This window comes from Myxocyprinus asiaticus, chromosome 5 (genome assembly GCF_019703515.2).
Source record: "Myxocyprinus asiaticus isolate MX2 ecotype Aquarium Trade chromosome 5, UBuf_Myxa_2, whole genome shotgun sequence".
Taxonomy (NCBI): Eukaryota; Metazoa; Chordata; class Actinopteri; order Cypriniformes; family Catostomidae; genus Myxocyprinus; species Myxocyprinus asiaticus.
The window spans coordinates 14,000,564-14,014,754 of NC_059348.1; the positions used below are offsets into that span (position 1 = coordinate 14,000,564).

General features: G+C 35.7%; 1 protein-coding gene across 1 annotated transcript in view; it reads left to right on the forward strand.

Moving 5' to 3' along the window:
* The first annotated feature begins 289 nt into the window (after positions 1 to 289).
* LOC127441629 (parafibromin) overlaps positions 290 to 14,191 on the forward strand; it is a 67,783-nt gene continuing 53,881 nt past the window's right edge. The window contains exons 1-10 of the mRNA XM_051699247.1: positions 290 to 427; positions 2,421 to 2,526; positions 4,336 to 4,405; positions 4,519 to 4,581; positions 4,747 to 4,799; positions 4,973 to 5,061; positions 8,311 to 8,524; positions 11,325 to 11,423; positions 13,519 to 13,597; positions 14,124 to 14,188. Coding sequence (XP_051555207.1) covers positions 297 to 427; positions 2,421 to 2,526; positions 4,336 to 4,405; positions 4,519 to 4,581; positions 4,747 to 4,799; positions 4,973 to 5,061; positions 8,311 to 8,524; positions 11,325 to 11,423; positions 13,519 to 13,597; positions 14,124 to 14,188 — 969 coding nt within the window. The 5' untranslated portion in view covers positions 290 to 296. The remainder of the gene's footprint in view (positions 428 to 2,420; positions 2,527 to 4,335; positions 4,406 to 4,518; positions 4,582 to 4,746; positions 4,800 to 4,972; positions 5,062 to 8,310; positions 8,525 to 11,324; positions 11,424 to 13,518; positions 13,598 to 14,123; positions 14,189 to 14,191) is intronic.

Here is a 14,191-nt window from a genome sequence, read left to right on the forward strand (position 1 = left end):
ATTATGTCCATCACATATTTGACAGTGGTACCTGTAGCTCTTGGATTTAGAAGCTCTAAATATGCCTGACTAATGCGTCCCATACATAAATACATTTTAGAAATAGAAAATTCCGATTTAAACCTGAATAATACATTTAAGGGATAATCTTAATTTATGTGTATACATATTAAAGCTAAAAAAACAACAGAAACGCATTTAAAGACAACCATTTTAGACAGGCACCGTGCGAAGCAGCCCTGTGGCGAGAAGTTGCGTGGTCTTAAAAAAAATCCTCGTCCTGTGAACGCGCGATCATGGCGGACGTGTTGAGTGTTCTTCGCCAGTACAACATCCAGAAAAAAGAGATCGTCGCGAAAGGGGATGAAGTTATTTTCGGAGAATTCTCCTGGCCAAAAAATGTCAAGACGAACTATGTCATTTGGGGGTATGTGCGCGGACTTTGTTGCCAGTTTATCGTGTTGTTTTGATGTGAGCTGCTTTAGCTGCTAATGCGCTACTCCTGAGAGACTTGTGTTGTGTTTAAATTATTGAAATGAGACTTATTTACGCCTACAGAGTTTAGTGTGTGTGTGTGTGTGTGTGTGTGTGTGTGTGTGTGTGTGTGTGTGTGTGTGTGTGTGTGTGTGTGTGTGTGTTTGTTTGTTTGTTTGTTTGTTTGTTTGTGTGGTTGTTTGTATGTGTGTGTGTGTGTGTGTGTGTGTGTGTGTGTGTGTGTGTGTGTGATTTTTATATATATATATATATATATATATATATATATTATACATACATACACACACACACACACACACTGAAAAAGTTTGGAATAATGTACAGATTTTTCTGTATCGGAAGGAAATTGGTACTTTAATTCACCAAAGTGGCATTCAACTGTAATAGTAATATTTTCAAATTGTAATAGTAATTTTTCATGTTATTAATGTCCAGACTATACATTGTGATCAGTTGAATGCCACTTTGGTGAATAAAAGTACCAATTTCTTTCCATAAGAACAAAATCTGTATATTATTACAAACTTTTGGCCGCTTGTGTGTGTGTGTGTGTATGTGTGTGTGTATATATATATATATATATAATACTGTATAGAAATAGTGGATTTATCAATGATAATAGTGCCTGTATCAGCTGTGTGTGTGTCAAAGCCCAGTGAGCTACCCACTTAAACAACATTTTGTGGCAAATATGATTTGTTACCCATTTCATAGCAGTTTATGGTCCGTGTTACTGTTCTAATACTTTAATACGCAAATAAAGAGATTTTGTCATGAAGTAAATATAGCAGAAATGATTATTCTTCACTGAATAAGGTAAAGCGTGAACTTGAAAATATAGAATACATTCTAAACGAACAGCCAAAACGCATAAAAAGTTTTCCGTTTTTAGTTGAAAACATTGTCCTGTAAACGGCTCCTAAGTTATTGCATTGAACCAAAAGCAGTCAATCATGACCAGAAGTCTAATTCTACTTTGTTAAAAATGTTGCGTGTCTACTATTCTTCTAAGAGACTTCAGTACTGCAGAGTGTTTAAGCATCATAACCGTTTCCCCACAAATGACAACAAGGCATATCTATCCTATTCTGAACAACTGAGCTGGACTTTTTATCAAGCTATAAAAAAAAAGAAAAAAAAAAAAGACAACATTACTAGTCTAAAAAATAGAGTTGCAGTAATGTTCATGTGTGGTCATCACTCACTTTTATTCATAATTCATCCGACCCTTTTCTTGTTGAACGAGACTGACGAACAACACGCACCACCTCCTCTCATTCAGCCGGTCAGCTGATCATCGTTCATGGTGACTGATTCATTCAATTAGTTCGCGAACGAGTTTACCAGTACATTCAGTTCATTTACGAATGAAATGACCGACTAGTTCAGTGAAGAGGTGTATTCGTTCAGTGTGTCCAACCAATGATATGCTCCTTCACAGCCCGCTCTCAAATGCTATTGGCTCATGCTATAATCAGTCTTTACAGGCATGAAAAGCCCAAACTCCAGCCCATTGGCTTCGAAAGGGAAAGACGTCAAAAAGACTGATTCGTTTACAAACTAAACATTACTAGTTTGTAATGAAATTTTAAAATGTGGCATGTTCTAAAAATGTACATTTAAAAGTTTTTTTTTAGAGACCATGAAAATCATATTTGTAAGTAAAAGTTACTGTATTTAAATTTAAAGTTAAATTTACTCTCACTTTAAACAATATTGTCTTGAAATTTAGTAGCCTAGATTTTCCTTAATTTATACCATTTAGATTTACTTGGAAAAACTGTGTGCAACAACTTGCAAAATAAAAATTGAGAATCTTACTAGAATTGTTTTTGCAGTGTAGTGATCGAGAACTAGTTCACTCATTTGTTAATGCTTGTCCAAAATTGGATTTTAATATCCTTGTATGTTCTGTTTAATTGCAGAACTGGGAAGGAGGGACAACCTAAAGAGTACTACACTCTTGACTCAATTCTATTTCTGCTCAACAACGTACATCTTCCTCACCCGTCCTATGTCCGCAGAGCTGCGGTAAGTAAAGTAGACATTGCTGACCACCTTATTTTGCAATGCGGAAGTGAGTGAGCAGTTGCATTACCAGCATGTGTGACAAAGTTCTGTTGTCATTAGCCACATTGTAAATGGCTTATAAACTATCACACAACCACGGGATGTACAGCAGAATAATATACTAATGTAGGATAATTTTCTGAAGTCAGCATTTATAATTACAGAGAAGGTAGAACAATAACTTGTTGCCGTGGGTTGAATCATAAAGACGATAAGAAAATCTGCTTCTTACTAGGGATGCCGCGATTATATGGTTTCACTATTAAAAGTGTCACGGTTAATTTAACCACAAGAATTTTGAATACACTGTTAAAAACCGTGAAATGCTTTATTTAGAGTTGGCAAAAATAATACACAATGTATAAATGTATAATATAAAAGAGTTATTCATAAGATTTTGTAAGCCAAAATGTGGAAACTCTTATGCCTGTTTGTGTACTGGAGCTATTGTTATGGTTACAGACGGTGGTTACAACAGTGTGACGATGCAGTATTTTCATGTCTACATGTAAACCTCTATTCATATCGGATCTGCATATATAACCTCAGATGATTCCTTTATTTTCTAAGTCGATATTTCAAAAGCCACACTAAAAGCGAGAACTGCTTGTCTGTTTTCTATGCACCGAAAGGACTAGAAAGGAGAGAGTGTGTTTATTATTTGCCTAAATGAAACAAGATGTAGTTTCGGTGCAATGAAAGTAAAAATAAATGCTAATAAAAGTACATGCTGAGGCAAGCAGCTGCTTTCTGCTGTCTTTCTACCTCTTGGTAGCCGTTACAGATGGAGATGAGGACTGTCCGGTTCAGCACCTGATCTCTAGCACTTGTCTGTCTGTGCATCAGTGTGTTATGAAACGATGGCAAAATGTGATAAACTGTAAAGCTAATAATGCTCCGAACCAATGCAATTACGAAATAATAATGAATGATTTTAAAACGATCACATGTATTGCCATCCTGCAATATAAAGCAGCACAAGTTAGTATTTTTGTATGATTGAACACGGTTGATAATGGCTGCGCCTTAGTCACTCTGAAAAATAAGGTGAATAGAACATCTCTATAACGAGCAAAAGCTTCATAATCTCATGAGAACTGACGAGAAATATCAGTTGCATTTCACCCCAAAATTTAAAGGGGAAAGAAATAATCAAATTTATGGAGAGCGGTACAAAGAGAGCACTAATGCAAAGCAGTTCAGTATGACCAAACCAAACTGTCAACTTCTGAATCACCTCCAGACTCTAAACTGCTGTTAAAACTGTCACCCAAGTCAGCGTCAAAATCATTCTTGCATAAATGTTTTGCAAATTACAATGGAAATACAAAGAAAAAATTTAGACTAATAAGAGATATATATATATATATATATATATATATATATATATATATATATATATATATATATATATATATAATAACTCCCTTTCCCCAACTGCCAGTAGCCGAAAAGTAATGATATATTATTTAAATTGAAGTACAGTATACAGTACATCATGGCATTATTTGTTTTACTGCCTTAATTGTAATATAATTATTGTGATGCCTATATTTGTGGCATAACACCCTGTCTACACTGGGCGCGTCCATTGATGCGACGCAACGGCTTGAGGCTGTCGACACAAATGTTCTAAACCGTTTAATCTGTGTATGACCGGGTGTTTGAAAAATAAAAGTCCTCTTTATTTTTCAAAGCATCAATCAAAATGTGGTTTGATCACATAGTTTGTGCACAGGTGATTGGAAAAGTCTGTTTTTGTGATTGCAGACCGAGAACATCCCTGTCGTAAGACGACCAGACAGAAAAGACTTGCTCTCGTATCTCAATGGAGAAAGCTGTAAGTGTGAAGACAAATCACAGATGTTTTAAGCATCTTTGAAGATCATTACTAAAGTAACATACTTGTTTACCCGGTTGTAGAGGCAATTAATGGCGGTTCACTTTTTACAGCATCATCAACGAGTATCGACAGAAGCGCACCCATTGAGATCGGTCTGCAAAGGGCGACGCAAGGTATGTGTTCATTTTTTATTATTATTTATTGTATGTCAAAAATAGTATGTAAAGATTTGGCCCCTAGAATTTGTGCATTTTATCCATGTTTTCTGACATTTGAAGTGTTTGCTGGTGGTAAATGTGATATTTTATAAGTTGATATCATTGCAATTATTTGAACAGTTAAAAGGGCTGCAGATGAAGTTTCATCAGAGGCAAAAAAGCCACGGGTTGAGGTAAAAAAAAAACACTTATCTTTATCAGCACAACAATATTACTTGGCTTTGTATCTGTAATCTACTCTCATCTCTGTATTGCTTAGAAGTGGTGTACACATTGTGCTGATTGATTTGGTTTCCCTTATGGCATTTTTATGATTTATATACTGTATATATATATTTCTCCTCAGGATGAGGAGCGAGTGCGTCTGGATAAGGAGCGTTTGGCCGCTCGTCTGGAGGGTCATAAGGAAAGCATTGTGCAGACAGATCAGATCAGGTATGACTAGACTGATCAACCTTTATTAACACCTGTGCAACAGTCGAAAGGTATTTTTATATTGGCCAAATGTTTTTTTTTTTTTTTTTTTTTTGCCTACATTGGTGGTTGGTTTTAAAATAAATGTAAAATTAGTAATTTCTTTAACAATGAATTTAGGGCTGCAACTAATGATTATTTTGATAATTGATTAATCTTCAATTATTTCTTCAATTAATCAGATAAAAAAAACTACCCTTAAACAAAGATTAAATCATGAAAAATTAAGTATTGTTACTTTTAGGACTTGCAAAACAGTTCCTCTCCTTACCTTGTTAAACTTAACAAAAAGTACTGTTCATTGAAATGTAAAATCATCCGTGGATTGGGACTACAATTCTGCCCAGCAGAGGGCAATGGCGACACCAGAATAGAAATATTAATCATTCTGCCCAGCTGAAAAATACATAATTATGTTAGATACATATGCTGATTACAAGCATTTTAACTATTTTAAATTATTTTAAAATGGTTTTGTCACTGATTACATGTTTCTAAACTATTCTTTTCAAAAAAATAAATTTTTAATGGGAGTGTATGCTTATCCATTAAAACGAATATTTGCCATAGTATAAATTACTGGTGAATTCAGACTGGAATTCAGACAGAATTATCAGGACTGTCAAATAAGAGGACGCTTAGCATTATTATACATTATATTCAGCATTATATACAGTTTAATATAGTACATTTATCTTTAAATGCAGTGCAATAGATTCACTCTTGTGCTGAAAAAGTCATCCCAGTGCTCATTGTATTACATGTGCTTACATTATGAGGAGAAAGCATCTAAAACACTGACTTCTGAGACATCAATGTGACAACCATGAGCTGCACAATTGATTACATTGAAACTGAAATCGTGGTGTGATGTTGCACGGTTGATAAACCTCAAAGCACAGTTTTATCAAAATGATTGTGCTGCCTTTCTCCATTATGATCGGTTTGATTGAGGTGGATGTGCGTGCTTGCTTGCTCTGTGAAGTTTAACAGAGACTCGCTCGTGGTTGAGACAAACAGTTTTGCGGAATGGAAATACATGCTTGATTTTGAATTCATAACGTTTACATTATAAAACATAGAAAATAGCAGTCAAATGAACAGTTGCTTACAGTTGAAGTCAGAAGTTTACATACACCTTAGCCAAATTCATTTAAATTTCACAATTCCTGACATTTAATCATAGAAAACATTCCATCTTAGGTCAGTTAGGATCACTATTTTAAATGTGAAATGTCAGAATAATAGTAGAGAGAATTATTTATTTCAGCTTCTATTTCTTTCATCACATTCCCAGTGAGTCAGAGGTTTACATACACTTTGATAGTATTTGGTAGCATTGCCTTTAAATTGTTTAACTTGGTTCAAACATTTTGGCTAGCCTTCCACAAGCTTCTCACAATAAGTTGCCGGAATTTTGGCCCATTCCTCCAGACAGAACTGGTGTAACTGAGTCAGGTTTGTAGGCCTCCTTGCTCACACATGCTTTTTCAGTTCTACCCACAAATTTTCTATCAGACTGAGGTCAGGGTTTTGTGATGGCCACAACAATACCTTGACTTTGTTGTCCTTAAACCAGGAGGTATGCTTGGGGTCATTGTCCATTTACCCATTTGCGACCGAGCTTTAACTTCCTGGCTGATGTCTTGAGATGTTTCTTCAATATATCCACATAAGTTTCCTTCCTCATGATGCCATATATTTTGTTTAGTGCACCAGTCCTTCCTGCAGCAAAGCACCCCCACAACATGATGCTGCCACCCCCATGCTTCACGGTTGGGATGGTGTTCTTCGGCTTGCAAGCCTTACCCTTTTTCCTCCAAACATAATGATGGTCATTATGGCCAAACAGTTCAATTTGTTTCATCAGACCAGAGGACATTTCTCAAAGAAAGATCTTTGTCCCCATGTGCACTTTCAAACTGTAGTCTGGCTTTATGGTTGTTTTGGAGCAGTGGTTTGGTTTCTTCCTTGCTGAGCAGCCTTTCAGGTTATGTCGATCAAGGGCTTGTTTTACTGTAGATATAGATACTTTTCTACCTGTTTCCTCCAGCATCTTCACAAGGTCCTTTTGGTGTTCTGGGATTGATTTGCACTTGTCGCCCCAAACTATGTTCATCTCTGGGAGGCATGATGCGTCTCCTTCCTGAGCGGTATGATGGCTGCGTGGTCCCATGGTGTTTATACTTGTGTACTATTGTTTGTACAGATGAACGTGGTACCTTCAGGCATTTGGAAATTGCTCCCAAGGATGAACCAGATTTGTGGAGGTCCACAATTTTTTTTTTTTCTGAGTTTTTGGCTGATTTCTTTTTTCCAATGATGTCAAGCAATGAGGCACTGAATTTGAAGGTAGGCCTTAAAATAAATCTACAGGTATATTTCCAATTCAGTACACCTCCTATCAGAAGCTAATTGGCTAACTGTCTAAAGGCTTGACATAATTTTCTAACATTTTCCAAGCTGCTTAAAGGCACAGTTAACTTGGTGTACATAAACTTCTGACCCACTGGAATTGTGATATAATCAATTAAAAGTGAAACAATCTGTCTGTAAACAATTGTTGGAAAAATTACGCAAGTCATGCACAAAGTAGATGTCCTAAACGACTTGCCAAAGCTATAGTTTGCTAATATGAAATTTGTGGAGTAGTTAAAAAATTAGTTTTAATGACTTCAATTTAAGTGTATGTAAACTTCTGACTTCAACTAAGTTATGCGCTGTAGAGAAACAACTCTTAAGTGCATTAAACACAAACACTGTCAACGCACCTGACACAGCAACTGTTCCGCATCAAACAGTATGATATTTATGACCTTTGAAACGTTTATAAAGTGCTTTCGTGTGGTGGACAACTTGCGTCATGTTTTTCAACTTTTCCACAATTTGTCGCCGTTATTTTTCTAATGAGTTTCATCATGCAAACACATTCTTCACTAGGCTGAAAAGTGATGTCTCTGACGGAGCTACTCCATGCTCACCACACAAATCCAACCAATCGATAATGCAATTTGTTGTCGTTGATTTTCATTAATTATCTATTATTTTGTTGCAGAACTACAATGATTACTGATACGATGGCTGATATTGTACATCTGTGTTTTTAGTGTAGAATGTTATGTGCTTAGCTTAAACTGTGAGTCTCTTTTGAAAGTTTAACAGACTCACGTAGGTCTTCTGCGTAACTAATCATGCTTATCCTGATCTCAGATCGCTGTCAGAGGCCATGTCTGTGGAGAAAATCGCTGCTATCAAAGCCAAGATCATGGCTAAGAAGCGTTCTACCATCAAGACTGACCTGGATGATGACATTACCCTAAAACAGAGAAGCTTTGTGGATGCAGAAGTGGATGTGACCAGAGACATTGTGAGCAGAGAGAGAGTCTGGCGAACAAGGACGACAATTTTACAGAGCAGTGGCAAGGTGAGAAGAAAAAAAAAAAACAGTTTTGAGGCTTTCTGCTTTGAAATCAGAATTGTAAATGCAAAAGGGTAAAGGTAGATAATTAGGCAAAAACAAACATTTGCTAAGGCTTGTTTATTAAAATATGTTATTTTATAGGTTATTTATACTAGAGCCCGAACGATACCGATTTTAGAGGGGGAAAATTCACAGATTACTGATATGGTGGCCGATGTAGTTAATTTTTGAGCTGGAAAGAAAACAGACCTTTTCTATGTGGATTTTTCACAGATTTTGCACCGATATGACTATGCAAAGGTACTCAGAAGGCTACTTTCTTAAATATTTTTATCAAAGAATATTTGACATTATTCATTGTCAACATTGGAAAAATTCAAATATTTCCCTCTGAAATGTAGTGGAGTGGAAGTATAAAGTAATAGAAAATGTCATGGTAATACTCTAAAGTACAAGTACCTCTAAATTGTACTAAAGTACAGTTTTCTTGCTTATCAAAATGTCATCAGCAATATTTAGCTGTTAATGTATAACAAAAGTCACAAACAATAACTCATGGTTCGCTGCTGCCGAATCAAGAAATAAACAGCGTTATTTACTTACTTTCCAGCATTGCGTCTCACCAAAAAGGTAACAACGTAGTGTGAAATCAACACTCAACAGATACAATCCACCACCACACAGTTGTCTGCTGAGCTGCAAAAAGATGCTCAGATGTTTACCTTTCAATCTGCTACGTTACTGACTGCACTGACAAACTATAGCTGGCTAACATGGCAAACAGATATAATAAACATGAGTGACATGGTTGTCAGGGACAGGGTTAACGTTATATTAGTTATATTGAAATGGCAAAATGGAGTCATTGCTTATTAACTTTCCAGTATGTATTTCACAAACTAGTTAGCAACTTACCAAGAAGACACCGCTTAACTCCGCACCGCTTAACTCCGCACCGCTTAACTCCGCACCGCTTAACTCCGCCCTGTCTGCAGAACCACCGGCAGCTCAGCTCTGTAAACAGTGGAGTCGGAGCGTGCTCTGCTGGACAAACTGTTATGACGCCAATTCTAAATCACCCCAAGCATTGTTTTCTGCATTATATGTTCTGAAATATTTTCATATCTGCTCATATTGGAAAACATATACGCCGATACCGATATATCGGTGAAAGGCTAATATCGACCGACCAATAAATCAGCTAATTGCTTTAAGACTTGACGACATTTTCTGGAATTTTCCAAGCTGCTTAAAGGCAGAGTTAACTTCTGACCCACTGGAATTGTGATAGTTAAAAGTGAAACAATCTGTCTGTAAAAAATGGTTGGAAAAATTACTTGTGTCATGCACAAAGTAGATGTCCTAAACGCCAAAACTATATTTTGCTAATATGAAATCCGTGGAGTGGTTAAAAAATGAGTTTTAATGAATTCAACCCAAGTGTTTGTAAACTTCTGATTTCAACTGTAAGATTAACTAAGTGCTTTAGGTATACAGGAAATGGACAGTTCTGGAAAAAAACACCAATAAATAAACTGCAAATGAATAATCATTTTTATTTAATTTATTTAGTCTGTATTGATAATTAAACTAAATTACAAAAACAACCAAGTACTGAATCAAATGCATATCTGAACTGGTAACCTGGGCAGTAATCATTAAAATGTTGTTTTTGCTAAATTCAATTTCATAAATCTTAAAATAGCTATTCAAAATAATGGTTGACAGTATGGCATGCAATTAAATTGCAGTATGCAACGTGTTTTTTTTTTTTTGTTTTTTTTGCAGCTACAAATTTAAACTGCTAACAATATTAGTAATGTACCTTAATACCGTGATACTGTAATACCGTGTTTAGTTTTGTTTGTGAGGGTTATTGTACCATGAAAATCTCATACCATTTCACCCCTAGTTGACACTTTTAGCGTTTATGCTGCGCTTTCATCCTGCAGGTGGCAGTGTTGCAGTGCCTATTCTGCTGCTGTGTTTTTTTTTTTTTTTTATGATAAACTGGAGTCAGAACTTGCGTTTTGATTTAAGTCCATTCTCGGCTGGTTATATTCATACTGTTACTCTGTGTACGTCACTCCAAGCACTTTGTCATCATCTGGCAGACAATGGAAAAGTATCATTTACATTAATAAAGTACTACAATGATTGTAACATTTCATCATAACAGGTCCGGGAATTGGGGCTTAGATGTACTATATGATGCCTTTTTGATGTGCGGTATCACTATAAATGTACCATACTGTGTTTGTTGTTGTTGCTGTTTTTTTTTTTTGTTGTTTTTCATTAAGTGCAAAATGTTATTGCAAATTTTAAAGTATTGTTCACATTCAATAAAAAATTAAAAGTATTGGTATGACACAAAAGTAACTGATGTGAAAAGTATTTTCAAAGGATTTTTCCGTATATGAAATAAATCTGTTAATGTTTTGTGGTCTGAGCAGCTCAAAAAACACATTTACAAACCATATGGCATACAATTAATTTAAATTAAATTAAACCAAGTATTAAACTAATTAAATTAAAACCAATCCACATGCAGGTGGTTTGAAATCAGATTAAAATCTGATTTTTAGAAATGCATTCCTGGACTGATCGTATTTCAAGGAGTTTTGCTTTGTCATTTGATTTGTTGGGTGCAATGTCAACAGCCAATTTTGTCTTCCATTTAAGTGCATAAGTAATTGTGCACAATAAAGGAAGACAAAACAATTTACATTGGAGAATGTTGACCTCATTCTATTTTGATGAGTTGTGCTTCAGCTAATTAACAAATGATCTTTTGATGTTGTAGAACTTCTCCAAAAATATATTTGCCATCCTGCAATCAGTGAAGGCCCGGGAGGAAGGGCGAGTACCTGAACAGAGACGGACTCCGAACCAGACTCAGATGGTGAGTACTCAACACTTCAATGTAAAGAGACGTTAAATACTGTGTGTGGTTTCCATTTCCTCTTCAAAATTCTGGACTCTTTGAAACATCCTCTTTTCCCATGTGTAAGAATGGATGAGTTCAGATGGAAGTGTGTAAACAGGCGAAGTCCACTGTCTGCACCCTGTCATTGGTGGTTTAAAAAAGATCAGTAACCATTTGTAATAATTATAATGCGTATTAGATCATTTAATGTTGATTCAGGTAGTTCAAAATGACAAATTAATTTGTATACAAATGCATATAAACAACTAATGATGTGTTATGTATAGTTTGGTAATGACTTTCAAATGAAAGCTATTATAAAGTGTCACCAAAAAATCTTTGATAGTTGGACCCATGGAAACATATTACATCTGTTTTGCATGGAAGTCGTGTTAAGTCAAGTCATGGTTAACAAATAATTTTCGAGGTTTATTTCCTCTGCATTGACCATATACGAAAAAAAAATCATGAACTTGTCACCATCTAGGTTACTTAACATTTATACACTGGCTGAAATAATACTTTTTCCTCTATCACTACATTTATGGACTCATTTACTGATTGATGTCGCTTAAGAAATAAAAACGATCCTACTCGTGATTTCACACATCAAAGTGAGTGAAGGATTTCAGGAATCTTATATTTATGTTCCATAAACAATCAGAGGAAACTAGCGGGTCTCTGTTGAGTTGCAGGGGAAAACACAAGAAAAAGAATCTTGCAACTCTGGGTTCCCACACGTCCTGGAAAAACTGGAATCTTGCAATGCAGTTTTCCAGTCATGGAAAATTAGAAAAATACCAATATGTCCTGGAAAATAATTATTTGTCCTGAAAAGTATTTAAGTATAATAGAACTGTTTGACTGTGTTGTTAAGAAGGTTTTTGTTACATGTTAAAAAACATGACAACGATTCATATCGTTTTGTCACTGCCAGCAGCTGCACATTGTGAAACAACGTCAACGGTTAACTGTCATGTACGAATCCCTGTCACATACTTTCTCTGCTCATCTGCTGTCATCTCTAACTTGCTCCCACAAAATAGTTTAAGCATTGATAGGACAAAATACTAAATTTTCATTCCTACATTGCTGTTGTTAACCACACAAACATTTGAGTTATAAACTTTAGACAATGATGACGGTTGGACCACTGATTAAAAAAAAGAAAAGAAAAGAAAATTCACATCCCGAGTTGGTATTGTGGTGATTCGGGCTTCAAACTTCAGGATGAGAGTTAATTTTGAATAATTCAAGGATTGGAGTCTGCTTATTCCATGGTTACCACATGTAGTATGCTGAAAACACGGATGGAATCGCGCAATCTAGTCATTTAAATGACATTTTGCTATAAAATGCAGAATCTCATGGAATATGACATATTTAGAATGTTTGAATGCACAATCAAATTAAAATTGCTGTGTGATAAATCAACTGCAAAAGTCTGCGATTTAATGAATAAATGTATAATCTGCAAGTGATGCACGCTTCGAAATGAATGTGTGAAGCCGGCCGCTCATACTGAAAACACTTCATCATGATCATCACACGCGCTCTGTGTGTGAAATGAGAGCAGAACACTCTGAAGTGTGCAGCACATACAGACTATGCATTTATTAAATTCACAGCTTTGCAGGGATTTATAATCACACTGGGCCATGTAGCGATCTGCTTATGTGAAGGTGAGAAGCTACCATCAAAAACACGCAGAAACATCCAAATAAAAGCTCTATTTAAATGGATTTTTGCTTAAATATGACACCTTTTTGGGCAGATAAAGTGTCCTGGAAAATTGTGCTTTGAAAAGAGTGGGAACCCTAAAACTATGTTTTGTCTGCCAGTAAGGGGATTTCATCAATTATGCAGCATAATAGTGCCATCTGTAAAGTACTCAGTGTTTCAGATGGAAACTCTGTGTTCTGAATCATTAATTGGCTGAGTATAGAAGCCTTTACAATTTCAGAATATGAAATATGCAGAACAAAGTTGAAATCAGACATTTTAGTTAAGCTTATCCTATGTATTTATGAATATTCTTTATATTTAAATAATTGTTTTCAACATTCCACAGGATCCAGCAATAAGAAATAAACAGCCAGTCCCTGCTGCCTACAACCGATACGATCAGGAGCGATTCAAAGGGAAAGAGGGTGAGTTGGTTGTCGCCTCAACCTGCTGTAGTTTTGGCAAACAAGCAGTCAAAAGTGGAGTCCAACTCGTGTTGCAATCTCTAGAGGCCATACTGGCTGCATTGTCCCTGCTAAGAATGCACCCAAATGCACTGTCCATTCCTTTCGTGACTCGGAACACAAAGCAGCAGCACCTGCCATCTGTTGAATACATTTTTTTACATCTGTCGTGCAAGTTTGTTGTGATCAGATCAAATTGACTTTTTCTGTAGCAATTTACATAGTCAATAAGTGTGTGATACCTAGTATTTTTTTAAAAATAATATGTTCATGTTTTAAAAGTGGGGTATTGTAATCCAGCCTTAACTGTTGCAGCATCTAAGTTTGTAATGATGGAATGTTGTGACGATACAAGGAATTATTTCCTGAGTAAAGATAGACATTCCCAAGAAAAAAAAATTAATTGAGGTTTGCCGAAATGTTTGCCTTTTGTGTGAGGTATATTTTAACAAATGTACGTTTCTGTTCTTTTGATTTCTTTTAACAGAAACTGAGGGATTCAAAATCGACACCATGGGAACATATCACGGCATGACACTGAAGTCAGTGACGGTA